The 15,447-nt window shown below is 47.1% G+C and overlaps 2 protein-coding genes across 2 annotated transcripts; one reads left to right on the forward strand and one right to left on the reverse strand.

Moving 5' to 3' along the window:
• Window positions 1-2,610: 2,610 nt before the first annotated feature.
• On the forward strand, window positions 2,611-6,790 carry LOC136499768 (pyruvate kinase, cytosolic isozyme-like). Its single transcript, XM_066495302.1, has 3 exons — window positions 2,611-2,958; window positions 5,168-5,629; window positions 5,726-6,790. Exons 1-3 carry the CDS (start codon window positions 2,680-2,682, stop codon window positions 6,539-6,541), a joined length of 1,557 nt encoding a protein of 518 aa, XP_066351399.1. The 5' UTR covers window positions 2,611-2,679; the 3' UTR covers window positions 6,542-6,790.
• A 131-nt stretch (window positions 6,791-6,921) lies between these two features.
• Window positions 6,922-8,716, reverse strand: LOC136499774 (E3 ubiquitin-protein ligase SIRP1-like). The gene is made up of 2 exons (XM_066495309.1): window positions 8,335-8,716; window positions 6,922-8,117 (listed from the first exon to the last, which is right to left on the reverse strand). Exon 2 carries the CDS (start codon window positions 8,074-8,076, stop codon window positions 7,102-7,104), a length of 975 nt encoding a protein of 324 aa, XP_066351406.1. The 5' UTR covers window positions 8,077-8,117; window positions 8,335-8,716; the 3' UTR covers window positions 6,922-7,101.
• Between the last annotated feature and the right edge of the window lie 6,731 nt (window positions 8,717-15,447).

Genomic DNA, 15,447 nt, shown 5'->3' on the forward strand with positions numbered 1-15,447 from the left:
AAGGCAAAGCGGGTGAAGCAAGAGATGTGGGTAAGTCTTTCTCGCACTACATTGCTCAATACATCGTATTCATTGGACATTCTTAAAATAATGAATGGATACATCGTGTTTGTATGCAGGATTTCTTTAGATGCCAGGACGGACATGAGGCCAGGGCAGATGTGGTGGCTACCAAATGCTGCAAAAAACTGGTCGTGGACATGCATTATGAGGCGCGCATCCAGGCCATCGTAACTTACCACGAGACCGTCCTTGGAACGAAGGTCACCAAAAGGGACGCAAGAACCATGATGCTAACCCAGGGACCAGTACCTGCAGGTAAATATAGAACATTAATACTTGATTTCTTTTGAGATTAAAGTAGGCTTAATTTCATCTTCTGATATGTCATGTACTTGATGGCATGTAGATGATTCCTTATTGGTAGAGCTGTGCATCCCTAGTGTTGGGTATAGATGGTGGACAAGTGGTGCTCACACGTGAGTGGGAGGAGACTCACAACTTATGCTGGGAGTGACGTTTGATGATGCCAGGTGTAGCACACCATCAAGGCAGCCGTAGCCTCAGCGGATACGTAGAAACATGGGTACGCTGAATTCATTTATTTATTCTAACTCTCAATTCTGTATGATTTCTAATCATCTTGCTATTTTTCTCAGTAGTCGGCTGTCATATGGTGGCCTAGCCTTGCTCCATCTTCAAGGCATTTGCTATGGCCCACAAGGGCAAGGCGACAGTCCGACGTCGACTACAACCCAAGGATGACGGCCCAAGGCGTACAGCAATGCGATCGTCCACAATCGCCTCAGTGAGTACACATCGATGGCAAGGAAGGTCCATGGACCAGAGTACGATCCGAGCACTGAGGACCTTGATAGAGAAGTCATCATGAGGATGGGAGGAGGCAAGAAGCATGGGCGGTACTGGATTGACGACGATGCAATCGACTTGGCTGCTACTCCCAGTCTCTCCTAGATTGGAGCAAGAAGCACGAGCACGAGCCCGGCCATACAACCTCGACAGGACACTTCACACCACCGAGTGGAGGCACTCGAGGTTATTCCTAGGTTTATTCGTCGTTCATTAGTTTTTTCATACCTTTCCTTTGTATTATTATAACATTAGGGGTGAATATATTGTAGGCCCAGCTGGAACAAGAGAGGAGGATACGGGAGCAGATGCAGGCGAAGATGGAGAGGGTGGAGGCCGAGCGGGAGGCCGAGCAGCGGAGGATGACGGACATTCTTCAGTACATGCAAAGTCTTGGCGCCGCTACGGGTGTAGTTCCGCCACCTTCGCTATTCGCTCCACCCCCACCTCCATCTCCTCACTATTCTACTCCTATGAGTATAAATGTTTTAGTTTGTATGTTTATGCTTACGGTCAAACCTAGTAGAGTATGAAAGTTTTATTCATGTATGGTATATATTTATCTTGTCTCACACATGCAATCTCTTCTCCGTTGTGCAGAATCAATCGGCGGCATCGAACGATCCTCATGCTTCAGCGAATCCTTCACCAAATCAGTCTCATTGACCATCTTGATGATGATACTTATGGTTGTTAATGGTATTCTATTTGCAATTGTGGTTGTAGATGATGGAGCACTTGGATTACTTGTGAACTTATTTATGTTATATTGTGAGACATGTGACGTTTGTGATATATATATGGTGTTGGTGATATATATGTGTTGTTGATGATATATATGTGATGTTGATGATGTTTGTTATATATATCTTCTGTTTGTTTGGATGGGATATAAAAAATAAATAAAAAGGTTGTTTTCAGTCACTTTGCCGAGTGCAATGGCCATGACACTCGGCAAAGTGACTACCTGGGAACATGCTTTGCCGAGTGTAAAGGCCATTGCACTCGGTAAAAATTACATATTTGTCGAGTGTCACGTGCAAGGCACTCGGCAAAGGTCGCCTGTTTGCCGAGTGTCTTGCCGGTGGCACTCGGCACAACGACCACCTTTGCCGAGTGTCTGAGTTAACGGTGCTCGGTAAAGTGGCGACCTTTGCCGAGTGCTTAACCTTGACACTCGGTAAAGCCGCCGTTACGGTGGCGCTCGCCGTCACGGCGACTTTTCTTTGTCGAGTGTCTGATTAGCACTCGGCAAAGGCTTTATCGAGTGCCCGATAAAGTACACTCGGTAAAGAGATTTTTGCCGATAAATTGTTTACCGAGCGCCCTTTGACGAATGTAACACTTGACAAAGGTTTTGCCGAGTGTATATCAGCCTGGCACTTGGTAAAGAAGTTGAAATCCGGATAGCGATAGAGAATTAGCTAAAAAGACGCGAACGTTGAATTAGCGAATCGACGTAGTTGTACTGTCCAATATTTTAATGTAATCTATCTAACGCGTACTCCGTGCGTATACTCATAATTAATTATCTTCGTGCTCAGAAAGGAAGAAAGCAAACCCTTTCTTCGAGACAAGAAAAACGATAGAATACTCGTATGGTACGCGAGCTCCGAGCGAGAGCATTTTAATACCACAATTAACCTAGCCAATTTCCGAAGGGCCCACGACGTGGCCCACTTCCATCGCCCTTTATATAATACTCGTTTCCTCTCCGACCCATCCGCCTTGCCTCTACTGTTCCCCTCCCTCTCCTCGCCGCTCCGCGCCGCCTGATCAATCGCCCAACGCCCCCAACCCTAGGCGGCAATGTCCCTCCGGGCGGCATTGGCGGACGTGGACATGGAATGCGTCGCAACGGGGCCGGAGGAGATATGGCGGCGCCGGCCCAAGACCAAGATCGTCTGCACCCTAGGTCCGGCCTCGCGCTCCGTCGAGATGTGCGCGCGTCTGCTGCGCGCCGGCATGTGCGTCGCGCGCTTCAACTTCTCGCACGGCTCCCACGAATACCACCAGGAGACCCTGGACAATCTCCGAAAGGCCATGGACCTCACCGGCCTCATCTGCGCCGTCATGCTCGACACTAAGGTCCACCCTGCCTTCAACTCGCTTCATGTGCTTCCCCGCCTTCGCGCGCCGTCGTTTATCTCGTCAACCTTTTTTTTAGAAAAAAATATTGTTATGGCCGATTTTGTTTTCCGTTGTAGGCTGTTGATCCGATCTTGTACGTTGTTTCCCCATGTTGATTTGCGATTATATGTTTTGAGTTTCACACGTGAACGATTAGTTCAGATGAGCGTCAAAATTGTCACTTGTTGGTAATGATCGACCCCCTAATTAAGTACAATTTTGGAAGTTAGCTTCTGTCGGATGTCACATGTTTGTTCTTTATTGTTTGACATGTGCCTTGTCCGTACTGGTTGAGGCAAGTGTAAGATTGCGTCTTCTTCTGCCGTGCCGTTATTTATTAATAACCTTCAATTTTTAGTTTGGTACCTGACATTTTTCCAGGTATATATTGTGTCAATGGCATTTATAATCAGCATTAGGATTTCTTGTTGATTGTTTGCATCTGATTTGTTTATGTAAATCACGGTGGTATCTGGTTAGTGGGTTGGTTAGACGTGTGTATGTGGTTGACATTTGTGGCGTGGCCAATTGGAATTTGTGTGGCTGACCCAGATATAATTTTGTTGCGTGCAACTTGCATTGTCCATGCGCTTAAGGCGTCCCAGCAGCTTGTATAAATCGCTAGCTGATGTGGATGCTAGAAACAATTAAAAAAGCGAACACTCAGATATCATAGCACGGCAGTTAATATGTCAGTGACCCAGAAAGTTTTGAGAGGCGTGCCAGCTAGCCTCTTGAGCAAGCGCTAGCGAGGAAAATTTTCTTCTTCTCTATCCGTTTGATTGGATGAGTGTTCCTCCTAGCTAGCGCTTGGGACACCTGTTTGGGAAGCCATTATCAATATCAATGCAGTCATGGTATGATGGCTGGAGGGCCTACAGAATTTGGATGTCATATTAAACTTTTTTTATTATACTAGTTGATAGCTCTAAGGTACCTAATGGGCTATTGGCCCTCCCCAGTCCCTTTTGACGTCTGGGTTCTCTTGTATGATGTACTCATATTTTTTTTGGATTGCTGTCAAATTAATTAGCCATGTGAAAGCTAATTTCTTTGTGAAGTCTTGAGTGGTTGATTATGATATGACGGGCATTGACATATCATTACTCTTTGTTTGAAATGTCCACATCATTCTTTATATATGATATATGATCAGTTCATTCACCCATAGACTACAGCTTTCAACATAAATGATTAGTTGATATTAGCTTGAAAGCTGGCTTTTCACATATACAATGGGCTAGATGGTTCCATTCACTTATTCGTGAATGACATATTCTCATGTGCCTTATTAATAGTTATTGTTTTTATTATTCTCTTAGAAAGACAGCAGTGTAGCATGGGAAGAGGATAAATAATACTTAGAATCAATGCTGTTGTAGTAAATAATGATTTTTTTTTATATCTGGAGGGATCGATGCATTGTTTCTTATCATATGATATGACAGGATTATTTCAGCAATGTATTGTTCTATGGTGCCATAAGGATGACATTCTCATGGGCCCTATTATTGTCGTTGTTTTTATTCTCTTATTAGATTATTAGATAGAATAGGTAGCAGTGGAGCGTGGAAAGAGGATAAACAATACTTAAAATCAATGCTGTCGTACTAATTAACGAACCAGTGTTTACCAAGAGGGGTAGATGCATTGGTTATTTCAGGAATGCATTGTTCTGTGGTTCCATAAGACACTATTTTTATTCAGGAGATAGATGGCCTTGCTGCTCGTCATGAAGAGCCTTGAAAGTGAACTTTTATGCTGCATTAGTTGTACTGTGATTTGGTCCATGCTATTCTGATGAAATATGTTTTGTATGATTATCTTCTTTTGATCGTTTTAATGATAGACAAGATTGTAATGTTGTAGCACAAATGTCAGCATGGAGTTATGGTTCATGGCTAAATATACTGCGTGGTTGATATCTAATAACATGAAGATGCAATTACTTTTGATGATTATTAGAGGTTCATCAATTATCTATTTTGCTTGTGATGGATTTGACTAGCTCTGCATACTGTTTGCCACAAATTTATTTAATGCTAAGAATATTTTTCATGCATATTTCCTGTCAAACTGTTTGAATATCTTATGGAACTTAATGCATGGAAAGAAGAATGCATCAACTGATTTAGTTTGCACCTTGTAATTTTCTATTTTTGTACAGGGACCAGAGATCCGCACAGGTTTTTTGAAAGATGGCAAGCCTGTAAAGCTGACACGGGGGCACGAAATCACCATCACCACTGATTATTCCATTAAGGGTGATGAAAATATGATTTCCATGAGCTACAACAAGATTGCTGTAGACCTGAAGCCTGGGAGCACAATACTATGTGCTGATGGCACCATCACATTCACTGTGCTTTCTTGTGATCCTGTGCAAGGCCTGGTTCGTTGCCGTTGTGAGAACTCAGCGCTCCTGGGGGAGAGAAAGAATGTCAATCTTCCTGGGGTGATCGTGGATCTCCCAACCTTAACAGAAAAGGACAAAGAGGATATCCTTCAGTGGGGTGTCCCAAACAACATTGACATGATTGCACTATCCTTTGTACGCAAAGGATCAGATCTTCAGATGGTCCGAGGTGTGCTCGGTGAGCATGCCAAGTCAATACTACTTATGTCCAAGGTATTCTCATGAGCTCATCTCCTGTCTATATGTCTGTATGAATTTGTGTTTTTTTAATGCTGCCATTTGCTTACGTGCCATCAAACGCTTATGCAGGTTGAGAATCAAGAAGGTGTTGCCAATTTTGATGAGATACTTGCAAACTCAGATGCTTTCATGGTTGCCCGAGGGGATTTGGGAATGGAGATACCCATCGAGAAGATATTCTATGCTCAGAAGGTGATGATCTTCAAATGTAATGTGCAAGGAAAGCCTGTTGTTACTGCCACCCAGATGCTGGAGTCAATGATTAAATCTCCCCGCCCTACAAGAGCAGAAGCAACTGATGTCGCCAATGCTGTCCTGGATGGCACTGATTGTGTTATGCTTAGCGGTGAGACTGCAGCTGGGGCATATCCAGAGCTTGCGGTGCAAACAATGTCAAGGATTTGCCTACAAGCAGAGTCACATACAGATTATGGAGCAGTTTTCAAGTTAATCAGTAGTGCCGCCCCAATCCCTATGAGTCCACTGGAGAGCTTGGCGTCATCAGCAGTTCGAACCGCCAACATCTGTAATGCATCACTCATCTTGGTCCTCACAAGGGGAGGCACAACCGCAAAGCTCGTGGCAAAGTACAGGCCAGCAATTCCAGTGATAACCGCTGTGGTCCCAGAAATGAAGACGGATGATAATTTTAACTGGACTTGCAGTGATGAGCGCCCTGCCAGGCACAGCATGATTGTGAGGGGCCTGATCCCGATGCTTAGCGCCGCTACAGCGAAGGCATCTGATACTGAGTCGACTGAGGAAGCCATTAGCTTTGCCATAGATCATGCGAAGAAGCTCAAGATCTGCAAGTCAGGGGATTCAGTCGTCGCCTTGCATCGTATTGGTGCATCATCTGTCATCAAGATCTTGACAGTCAATTAGTGGTGGTGACGTGGGTGGGTCTTCCACTGGGGCAAATTTTGTTAGGCTATGAATGGACCCTTGCTAGTTACATTTTGTTGGCTCATTTGCATGTCTTAGAGTGAGCTTCGGAGGTAAAATTTGGCTTTTTAGTAATGAAAAAGCCTTTTACTGTAGGGAACTACGCAATGCTTTTGAGCATTTTTATGTTTGGGAACTTAAATAAAACATTATATACACTATATCTATGCTATAATGTGTTTTGTGACATGTTGATATCGTATTTTCATGTTATTTGGTGATTCAGTTCTTATGCTACGCACGGTAGTCCATAAACTGAATTTTCAGTCTTTTAATCCGAGCTGCTGAATTAGTTCTGAGAGCCTCAGCAACGCGGTGGGAAACGCGTGCAAACACGGTGGGAAACGCCTTACATGGATTCCAGATACCAACCATAGCAAGACTACAGCCAAAGAACACAAATGCAGCTTTACACTGGCCAAACAAAAAAAAAGAACTCCACCCAATCGTCAAGTACAAGACAGGCCCTTACATGGTGGCTACACCAACGCATATTATCATCATGACGACGACGAGGAGGAGTTGCCGTTGGATCTTTGCGAGAACAGCCCGCCAAAGGGCCACGAGAACCAATGCCTCCTCCCGCCGCCGCTTGCCCCGTCTCCGCCGCGCGCGTTGCCACTGGACTCAACACCAGCGCCTCTGCCGCTGCCAGTTGCCTCAGCCGAGGGCTCCTCCGTGGGCAGCTGGTGCCTGCACACGGGGCAGGAGCTGTGCATCTCCAGCCACGGTAGGATGCACTGGTCGTGGAACCGGTGCGTGCACGGCATCTCGCGCGCCTCGCCGCCGCCCGCGACCTCGTCCAGGCACACGGGGCAGGTGAAGGCCTCGCGCACCCGGACCGTCGGCAGCGCGGCCACGGCCTCCTTCCTGGCCGGCGGCGTGCCCTGCCGGCTCGGGTCGGTCTCGGCCAGGTACTCCAGCAGCAGGTCCAGCCCCGGGCCGAGGAATAGGTCCCCGAGCGTCAGGCCGCCGGGACCCAGGGCGGCGGCGCCGCCGCGGTCCCCGTCCCTTCGCTCTTGTCCCATGAGCATGGCGCGCGCGTCCGCGGGGCTCATGAGCACGACCCGCTCGCGCCCGCCGTCGGCGTCGCCTTCCTGGAGCGCGTTGAGCAGCTGCAGGAGGGCGATGTTGCGGTACTGCCTTCGCGCCAGAGCAGCGAGGTCCCCTCCGCCTCTGCCGCCGCCGTCGAGGCCGTGGCGGCCGGACGAGGCGGCGATGAAGTCCATGAGGACAGGCGCCCAGAGCGAAACCTCGCGCTCCAGTGCCGCGTCCGAGGCGTTGACGCTCGCCTCGCCGGCAGCACGGCCTCGGATGTTCTCGTCGCCGCTGCCTCGCCGGTCGCCCGCCATCTCCTCCACGAAGCCGGTGTGGCAGTGGGGGCACTCCACCTCCTCGATGCCCAGTTCGGGCCGTATGATTAGTGAGCACATGTGGCAGTAGTACCTTGAAGCTGCACCGGATTCCTCTTCCATGTCTTTCCTTTCCTCCGCCTCCTTGCTCAAGAAGACAAGAACTACACCCCAAGACGAGAATTCGATCAGAGCTATATTCTGAACAGATGATTCGGATCAGATGGGCATTCTTCCATGACAAACAACCAGAAACTAATGATTCTTGGCAGTTTCTAACAGAAAGCGCACGAAGAACACCGAACCATGTCGCAGAACATTACAACAAGATCAATTTCGAAACGAGAACAAATACAATTAGATGAATGGTTAGAACATTACCAGCCAAGAGAGACGCAGACTATGCTTCTCCAAGAACAACCACTTGTAGGCTCCACACGATCTCCAAATCTGATTCGTCTTCCTCGGTCAGGGAGACAGAACGAGAGCAAGCAACAAGAGGGAAAACAAGCCAGAAGAAGAATCCAGAACAGCAAGGAAGACGATTTATCCACACCAAGACCGGGCGAGGCGACCGAGCAAGAGAGGATGGCGACGCACGCAACTCGGATATTTTAAAACCGATGGGCGCCTTGGGATAATTAGCGACTTCTTGTTTCGTATCATCAGCCGATTGCTCGGTGATTATGTAATGAGCTTTGTTGGTTGCGCAACGCCAGCGGAGAGCTCCATCTGCGGAAACTCTGAAGACTGAAATTTTTTTGTATGGGTTCTCGATTGCTGTCACAAGGAAGTCGTGCGATGCGATACGGCCAAACCGAAGAACGAGACTAGCCTCGTTTAGATTGCAAAGTTTTTTCAATGGTGCCGATGTGAGGATTGTGTTCTGTGGTAAAAAAAAATTCTATGGCGTATCCGAGACGTTAGCCTAATGTAATCAGTTTTGACTGGATCAACGATAGAGTGCCGTGACAGAATGACAGCTATCTAACCATCTATGCATTCTGCTTGATTACTTGAGGCTTTTTGAGAAAGTATTAAGGAGAATTGTTCATATCAAATCACACTTTACAGAAAATCTAGCAACAAGTTTCAACAACAAATTTCAAAGTATTTGTACGTAATAGTCCCCCGAATCGGGAACGGCTCCGGTACTCCTCTGTCTAAAAAGTGCACACATCTCAAAGCAATCAATTTAATGAATTAATATTTTTATTATTTTGCAACGGTGTCCCGCATGGGCCCAGCCCGAGGGCAGCCCTGATCCAGAGGTGAAGTCACGTTTGTCCAAGCTCTCCGTCTTCACGCCTCCGATTCCCTCGCGTGCGGGCCCATGCCACCGAGCACGCCCGCAACACTGGCGACGGAGACGATGCTCCCGGCCCGGCGCCATGGCGAGCGCCGCGTACTTCATCCTATTCCCTAGCGCGGCGCCCACGGCTTTGTCTGCGGCATCCTCAAAGGGACGCCGGCCTCCATCCGCTGCTTCAGGAACGACACGGCTGCCCCGATCGTTGCCGGCGCCCCCATGGACGGGAGCTTCAACGTCGTGGCCGCGTGTGGCCACCGCACGTGCGCGCCGTCCACGACGAGGGTGCTCACGTGCTGGGGCCTCGACCCACCGAGGGTCGCCTCGGCAGCCACCCGGTACGCGCCGCCCGTGGTGGCCCGGGCGGAGCTCGCTCACGCGATCGTCTGCGGTGGACGGGACGGAGCATGCCCGCGCACAGCCCGCCGAGGCCACTGCTACCTGTGCGGCCGTCCGAGCCCACCCATGCACGGCCAAGCACCACTAGTCACATGAGCCGAGCCCACCCCTACGCGGTCGGAGCATCACCTCTACTGCATGAGTGCACAATCGGCCATGGCTAAAGGTCGAAGAAGATCTCTTTACAGTTTAGCCCTACCCTATCTTATAAATTCGTTGTATAACGTGTCTTGTGAATCTTCCCGATAGCCCCTTGTTAAACTTTACACATCTCGTTTGGTCAGCGAGGTGAGGGCATTTGGGATTTTTTCTAACGCAGATTGACACCGTTAGATGGAAAAGTGAACCAAATGATTTGGAAGGTAAAAAAAAATAAAGTGTCGTAGTGTCTGGGCACGCCTAAACTTTTTAGTGGCACGTAAAAAAATGGGTAGAGAGGTAAAACTCTCGCAGAAGAAGCCTTCCTCCTCCGGTCCCTTGTGGCCGCCATTCTCGAGCAGCGGCGGCCGGCGGACCGAGCCAAGTGTCGCACCTCCGTCCCCCTCCACCCCGATCCCATTTGCTAACAGCTAGCAGATTCCCGTGGCGCAGGGCACACTAGATGGGGGAGGCATGGGCCTCGCCCCTGTGAGCTGAGAGCCGGTAGGTTCGGCGGCTGCATTCGATTCGGCGTCAAATCTCCTACAACTAAAAAGTAAAAAGAAAAAGAAAAAAGAAAAAAAAAGAAAGTAAGACCACCATTTCGTGCGACATTCGATCGGGTCACCTTTCTGCCTAGGACGTGCGATCCCGCGAGCCTGCCTCTCCTGAAATCGTTTCCGGCAGTCCTGCGCTGATCACAGTAATCACGGCACCTCCCTATCCCACCTTCCTAAATTCCCTCCCATCTCGCCTCTTAATTCCTAAATCGCGCATCCCACGTCTGCCGCCGCCATCTGCCCTCCCCTCCCCGAGGGTCTTTCAGTAGGAGAACGCCTCGTCCTCGAGCAGTCCAAGCAGACCGGTAAGCTCATCAACCACCTCGGCCGATCCTTCTTCCTGATCCCAGTTCCCACCCACAGTCCGCAGCAGCGGCCAACAGCGAGAGACGCCCGACGAGGCGCGGTTCGTTCCCAATTCCCACCCGCACCGGGGGATGCAGTCGCAGCAAGGTGATCCCCGATCCCAAAGACAGTCACAGCCTTTCTGATCGCTCTCCATCCCCAATGAATCAGTTATTTTGGTTTAGTTAAATTTCACCGCAAACCTTCTCTCAGTCTACACACCGGCGTGGTGCAGTCTACTATCACATGCCCACATCCCACACTGTTAGCACGCTGACTTCATTGTCGTCAGTGTTTCCATCCGAGAATCATCCGTGTCGACAGGTACATTTCATTTACTTATGATTTTCGTCTTGTGATCCATTTCTTTTCGAGGACGTTCCTTTATAGATCTCAGTAATTGCATTTAGATTTCATCATGTGCGATCTCTAAGCTATTTGGATTCGAATGGTTTTATAACTGAAGGAATCCTCGTTTATCTAAACATTGCATTCCGTGTAATCTGTCTTCTATTATTTGTATTGCCATTCGGTTCAGGACTTTAGAGACATAGCCCCTCTCGTCTTCTTCGCCCTCTACAGGTGGCATCTTTGGAGCAGTACAAGTGTTGGGTGAAATAATCACACAAACACCAGGTTTGAGCACAAGTGTAAAGTTATATTCATTTTCTGGTCCTACATGTCAGGGGGTATTTATAGAGGTCCTAGTCTTCGTGTTTACATACAAATGACCATTTTACCCCTCTCTTTAATCATTACAACCCCTTTAAACCTAGAGGGACGAAGTTGTCCTTTTTGCTATTCTAGGCTTCATTCTTCAACTTGTACTTGCCAATCTTTCTGAAGAATCAGACTTGCCGATTCTTATTTTATCTTCTCTTGGACTTCGCTTGTCAAGGGTAGTCAAAATCTTGTCTTCGCTTCCGACTTGTTCCAATCTTTTCTTTATTTGTAGCGAAGTTGAATCTTTTTGGGCGAAGTCAAAATATCATCTTCGCTTTTTTACTTTCCTGCAGGCAAACTTTGTCCTAGAAATTACAAATATGACTCCAAAGTTCGGGGGCTGAGTTTTATGACTGAAGTCAAATCCCCAACAGCACGCCATACTTCAGTATTGCTCATCTACTAAGAATGGTCATTTTACTTGTAGATCATTTAAATTTACTTATGCTTTCTTTTTTTTTAATTTGAAGATCTTTTCTACAATGGCAGTGATCCATTTGCTTTCTGTCCGGCTTCCAGTTTATGCTTTGCTTTTGCTTTTGTAAAGATAACTTTTTGGTCATTTTGTACATTATGTTATGGGTAAAGAACACATTTTGATCCCTGCTGCGCTCATGCTCCTGAGGGCTTGTACGTGGTATTGCTAAGCTCATGCTCTTGACTCTTGAGATGTCAAAATATGTAAGCAACTAATTAACTCTCTCTCTAATGAGCCATAGTTTCTCTCCTGAATTCAATAGGAAATATGCATCACATAGCTGTCAACATCAGTTAGCCAAATGCACCTTTCAGTAAGCCTGCTTTGCTTCTCTAACGGTGAGTTCGCACTTTGCAGTCAAACTAGACGGACAACAGGAATGCTTTGCTCTATGAAATGTTTAGGGTCAGAAACTATAAGCGCAAATTTATTTTATGGTATTTAGATGTAGACATGATTATCTACAAGGTTGTAACTCCAAATAAAAGGGCCTTTGCAAACAGTCCATGAACGTCTCAAATTTCATGCACATTTGAGAGCCGAAGAAGAATAGGTTTACTGGTAAACTCTGGTTTCTATTCGAAGTGTTCTGCAAATGGTGTAAATAATTTTAATAAGCTTGCAAAACAATTCAAGTGAACAAAATTTCTATGCCCTGTTTCAAACAAGGCTGATAGCAGAGAGGCCGAAAAGGAGTGATATGAGTTTGTCCTCTTCAAACTAGGATGCTAGCAGACATGCTGCTGCTATTTATACCCAAAAAAAGTTGCTATTGATTACTTATATGTAATTAGACAGTGAGGACTAGAATGGTAGATTGTTTGATCTTCTGATCTTTTGTTGTTCGTTCAACACTCCATATTTTATAGATTTGGTCAAGTGCCATCCAAGTTTAAGTTAAATCTCATAAGAGACTTGAATTAAGGCTATTCAGGAGTGCATGCTTGGTTCAATGATTTACAAATTCTTGATGCAGAGCTAACAACTAAAGCAACAAATTCTTGTGCAGAGCTAATGAAAGGTCCTTGTGTGGTTTTGGTAATTGAGTGACAACCTAGGTGGACTAATTGTGTTTATATAAGATACATAGATGATTAGTCTGTAGGTACATGTGTGTGAGCAACATATGCCATGAAGGTAAAAATGGCTTGGAGATGTTGCAAAGCTCACACATGTGATGATGAAGGAGCTCATTGCAAATGAGACATGGCATTGAGTCATATGATCAAGGTGGAGAAGATCAAGACATAACTTGGCTTGATGGACTGATTGCAGGCGTGAAGGGCAAGTTGGAGGCTTTGGAGCGATGGATCGCTTGGCGGTGAAGCTTAAGCAAGACTTGGCGCCGATGGACGAAGGCAATGGTGAAAAGCAAGTAAAGTCAAGATCGATGAACCAATATGATCATGTGATGATATGAAGTGGATCATATCATTGTTGATCGTGTTGGTGCATGTGTTGCATCAACTTTGGAGGAGAAGGAATGGAATGCGCAAAGCAAAGGTATAACCTAGGACATTTTATTTCACCGGTCATAGGTGTGTAGAAAAGTTTATAACCGGGTTTAGAATAGATGGCCGTACTATCAAGAGGGGCAAACTTGTTTGCATATCGGTCATCTAGTGCCACTCGAGTGATCTAACTTTGCATCGTCGCTAGAATTGAGTGGCGTGGCAAGTTGAGTGGCTAATCCTTTGGAAAATGATTGTGAAAATGCTAACACACATACACATGATGGTGTACACTTGGTGGTGTTGGCACGTTTACAAAGGAGATGTAGAGTTGATGTGGATCAACTCGGCGATGGAACGGAGACGAGAAAGGTTCGAAACTCTACCGGTGGAGTGTCCGCCCGTAGAGTGCGGACAGTTCGATGGTGCCACCGGCACCCTGTATAGAAAAGACAGGGTTTCACAGTGTGCACCGGACGCTGGTCACGCAGTGACCGGACGTTGGGGTTCTGCGTCCGGTCAGTGGCAGCAGTGAAGGCGCAGGCGTCGGTCTTCGATCGGACGCTGGGTGGCTGCGTCCAGTACCGCTAATGTAGCAGCACAGTGAAGAGGAGAAATGACCGGACGCTGATGCTGTGTCCGATCGTGACTGACCGAACGCGTCCGATCATGAATTTTTATGACTAGAACCTTACTGGAAATGACCGGACGCTGGGTCCTGCGTTCGGTCACTTTGAGCAGCTATGTCCGGTCATCACTTGACCGTTGAGATCAAGCGACTGAGGTTGAACGAAGGCAATATGTGGTGAGCATCCATTGACTGGACGCTGAGGTCCTGCGTCCGGGCGATATGACCGGCACGTTCGGTCAACCCGAAAAACGTCCAGTGAAGTGGTAACGGCTATTTTAGCCCGTGGGGCTATAAATAGAAGGTGGTCTGGACCATGGATTGTGCTGAGCACCTCAGAGGACTTTGTGTCCATGCTTGAGAGTGCTTGGGAGTCCTCCATCTCACATATGCTTGATAGTGATCATCCTATTGTGTGAGAGAGCAATTCTAGTGTGATTGCATCATGAGGTTGCATCGAGTGGCACTAGGTGATCGAGTTGCAAGCCGGTGGTGCTTGTTACTCTTGGAGGTTGCACCTCCTAGATGGCTTGGTGTTGGTCTCCGTCGAAGCCCGCAAGAAGCTTGTGCGGTGCTCCGGAGAAGAGCTTTGTGAGGGGCATTGTGCTCCCACGGGAGCTACGAAGAGCAACTCTAGTTGAGCGTGTCATTGAGCTATCCTCACTTTTGGGGTAGATTCTTGCGGTGCTCGACATGCGGGCTTGGTGGGTGATGCCTCGAGAGGAAATCACCGTGTCAACCTTGTTCTTCCCGTTGGTTTGTAATCCCTTTACACAAGCTTGTGATTACTTTTTATATACATTGTGCTTGTGTAGTTGCTCTTGTAATTAGTTAGCTTGTGTAGTTCACTAGTTACATTCTTGCTTGTGTAGCATAGAAGTAGCTTCCTTGCGTGGCTAATTTGGTTTGTGTATCCTTGTTAGTCACATTGCTTAGTTTGTGTAGCTAAGTATCTGCGCTCTCTAATTTAGCATTGGTTGCCTTGTTATTGAGCATTGCTAGTGAGCTTAGTTGGCTTTGTGCTTTTGCTTACTAGCATGTGTAGGAGCTCCCTCATTGCTTGAAGCACTAGTGGCATAGGTTTATGTGACCTTTGTCGATGTTTTACCATCGATAGCCTGCCTTGGGGGTACCCGGGGTAGTTTGTTCGGGCTTCAGCGTATGCAGAACTCGATGGTAAACACAAGAGACAGTCAATTTATCCTAGTTTGGGCCCTCGACCGTGATCGAGTAATAGCCCTATGCCCAGTCGGCGTTAGCATTTGCGTTAGATTGATTATAAAGTGTTGTCTCTCTTACAGGAATCCCACCCTCCTTTATATAGTCAGGAGGTCAGAGTCCTAGTCGGTTTACAATGAGGTTCCTAGTAGGATTATAGAATAATAATACTACTAAGATTACATGGAAAGAAATCCTAATTAGACTAGATCTTCTCCCTTCCTTGTGGGGTATCCCGTGGGCCC

The sequence above is a fragment of the Miscanthus floridulus genome, chromosome 1, assembly GCF_019320115.1.
Source record: "Miscanthus floridulus cultivar M001 chromosome 1, ASM1932011v1, whole genome shotgun sequence".
NCBI classification, from domain to species: Eukaryota; Viridiplantae; Streptophyta; class Magnoliopsida; order Poales; family Poaceae; genus Miscanthus; species Miscanthus floridulus.

Bases quoted from the DNA above. Each gene is read 5' to 3' on its own strand.
- LOC136499768 (XM_066495302.1), top strand. From the start codon at position 2,680: ATGTCCCTCCGGGCGGCATTGGCGGACGTGGACATGGAATGCGTCGCA. The intron at 2,959-5,167 runs GTCCACCCTGCC...ATTTTTGTACAG, and splicing joins CCGTCATGCTCGACACTAAG to GGACCAGAGATCCGCACAGG. The intron at 5,630-5,725 runs GTATTCTCATGA...ACGCTTATGCAG, and splicing joins CAATACTACTTATGTCCAAG to GTTGAGAATCAAGAAGGTGT.
- LOC136499774 (XM_066495309.1), bottom strand. From the start codon at position 8,076: ATGGAAGAGGAATCCGGTGCAGCTTCAAGGTACTACTGCCACATGTGC.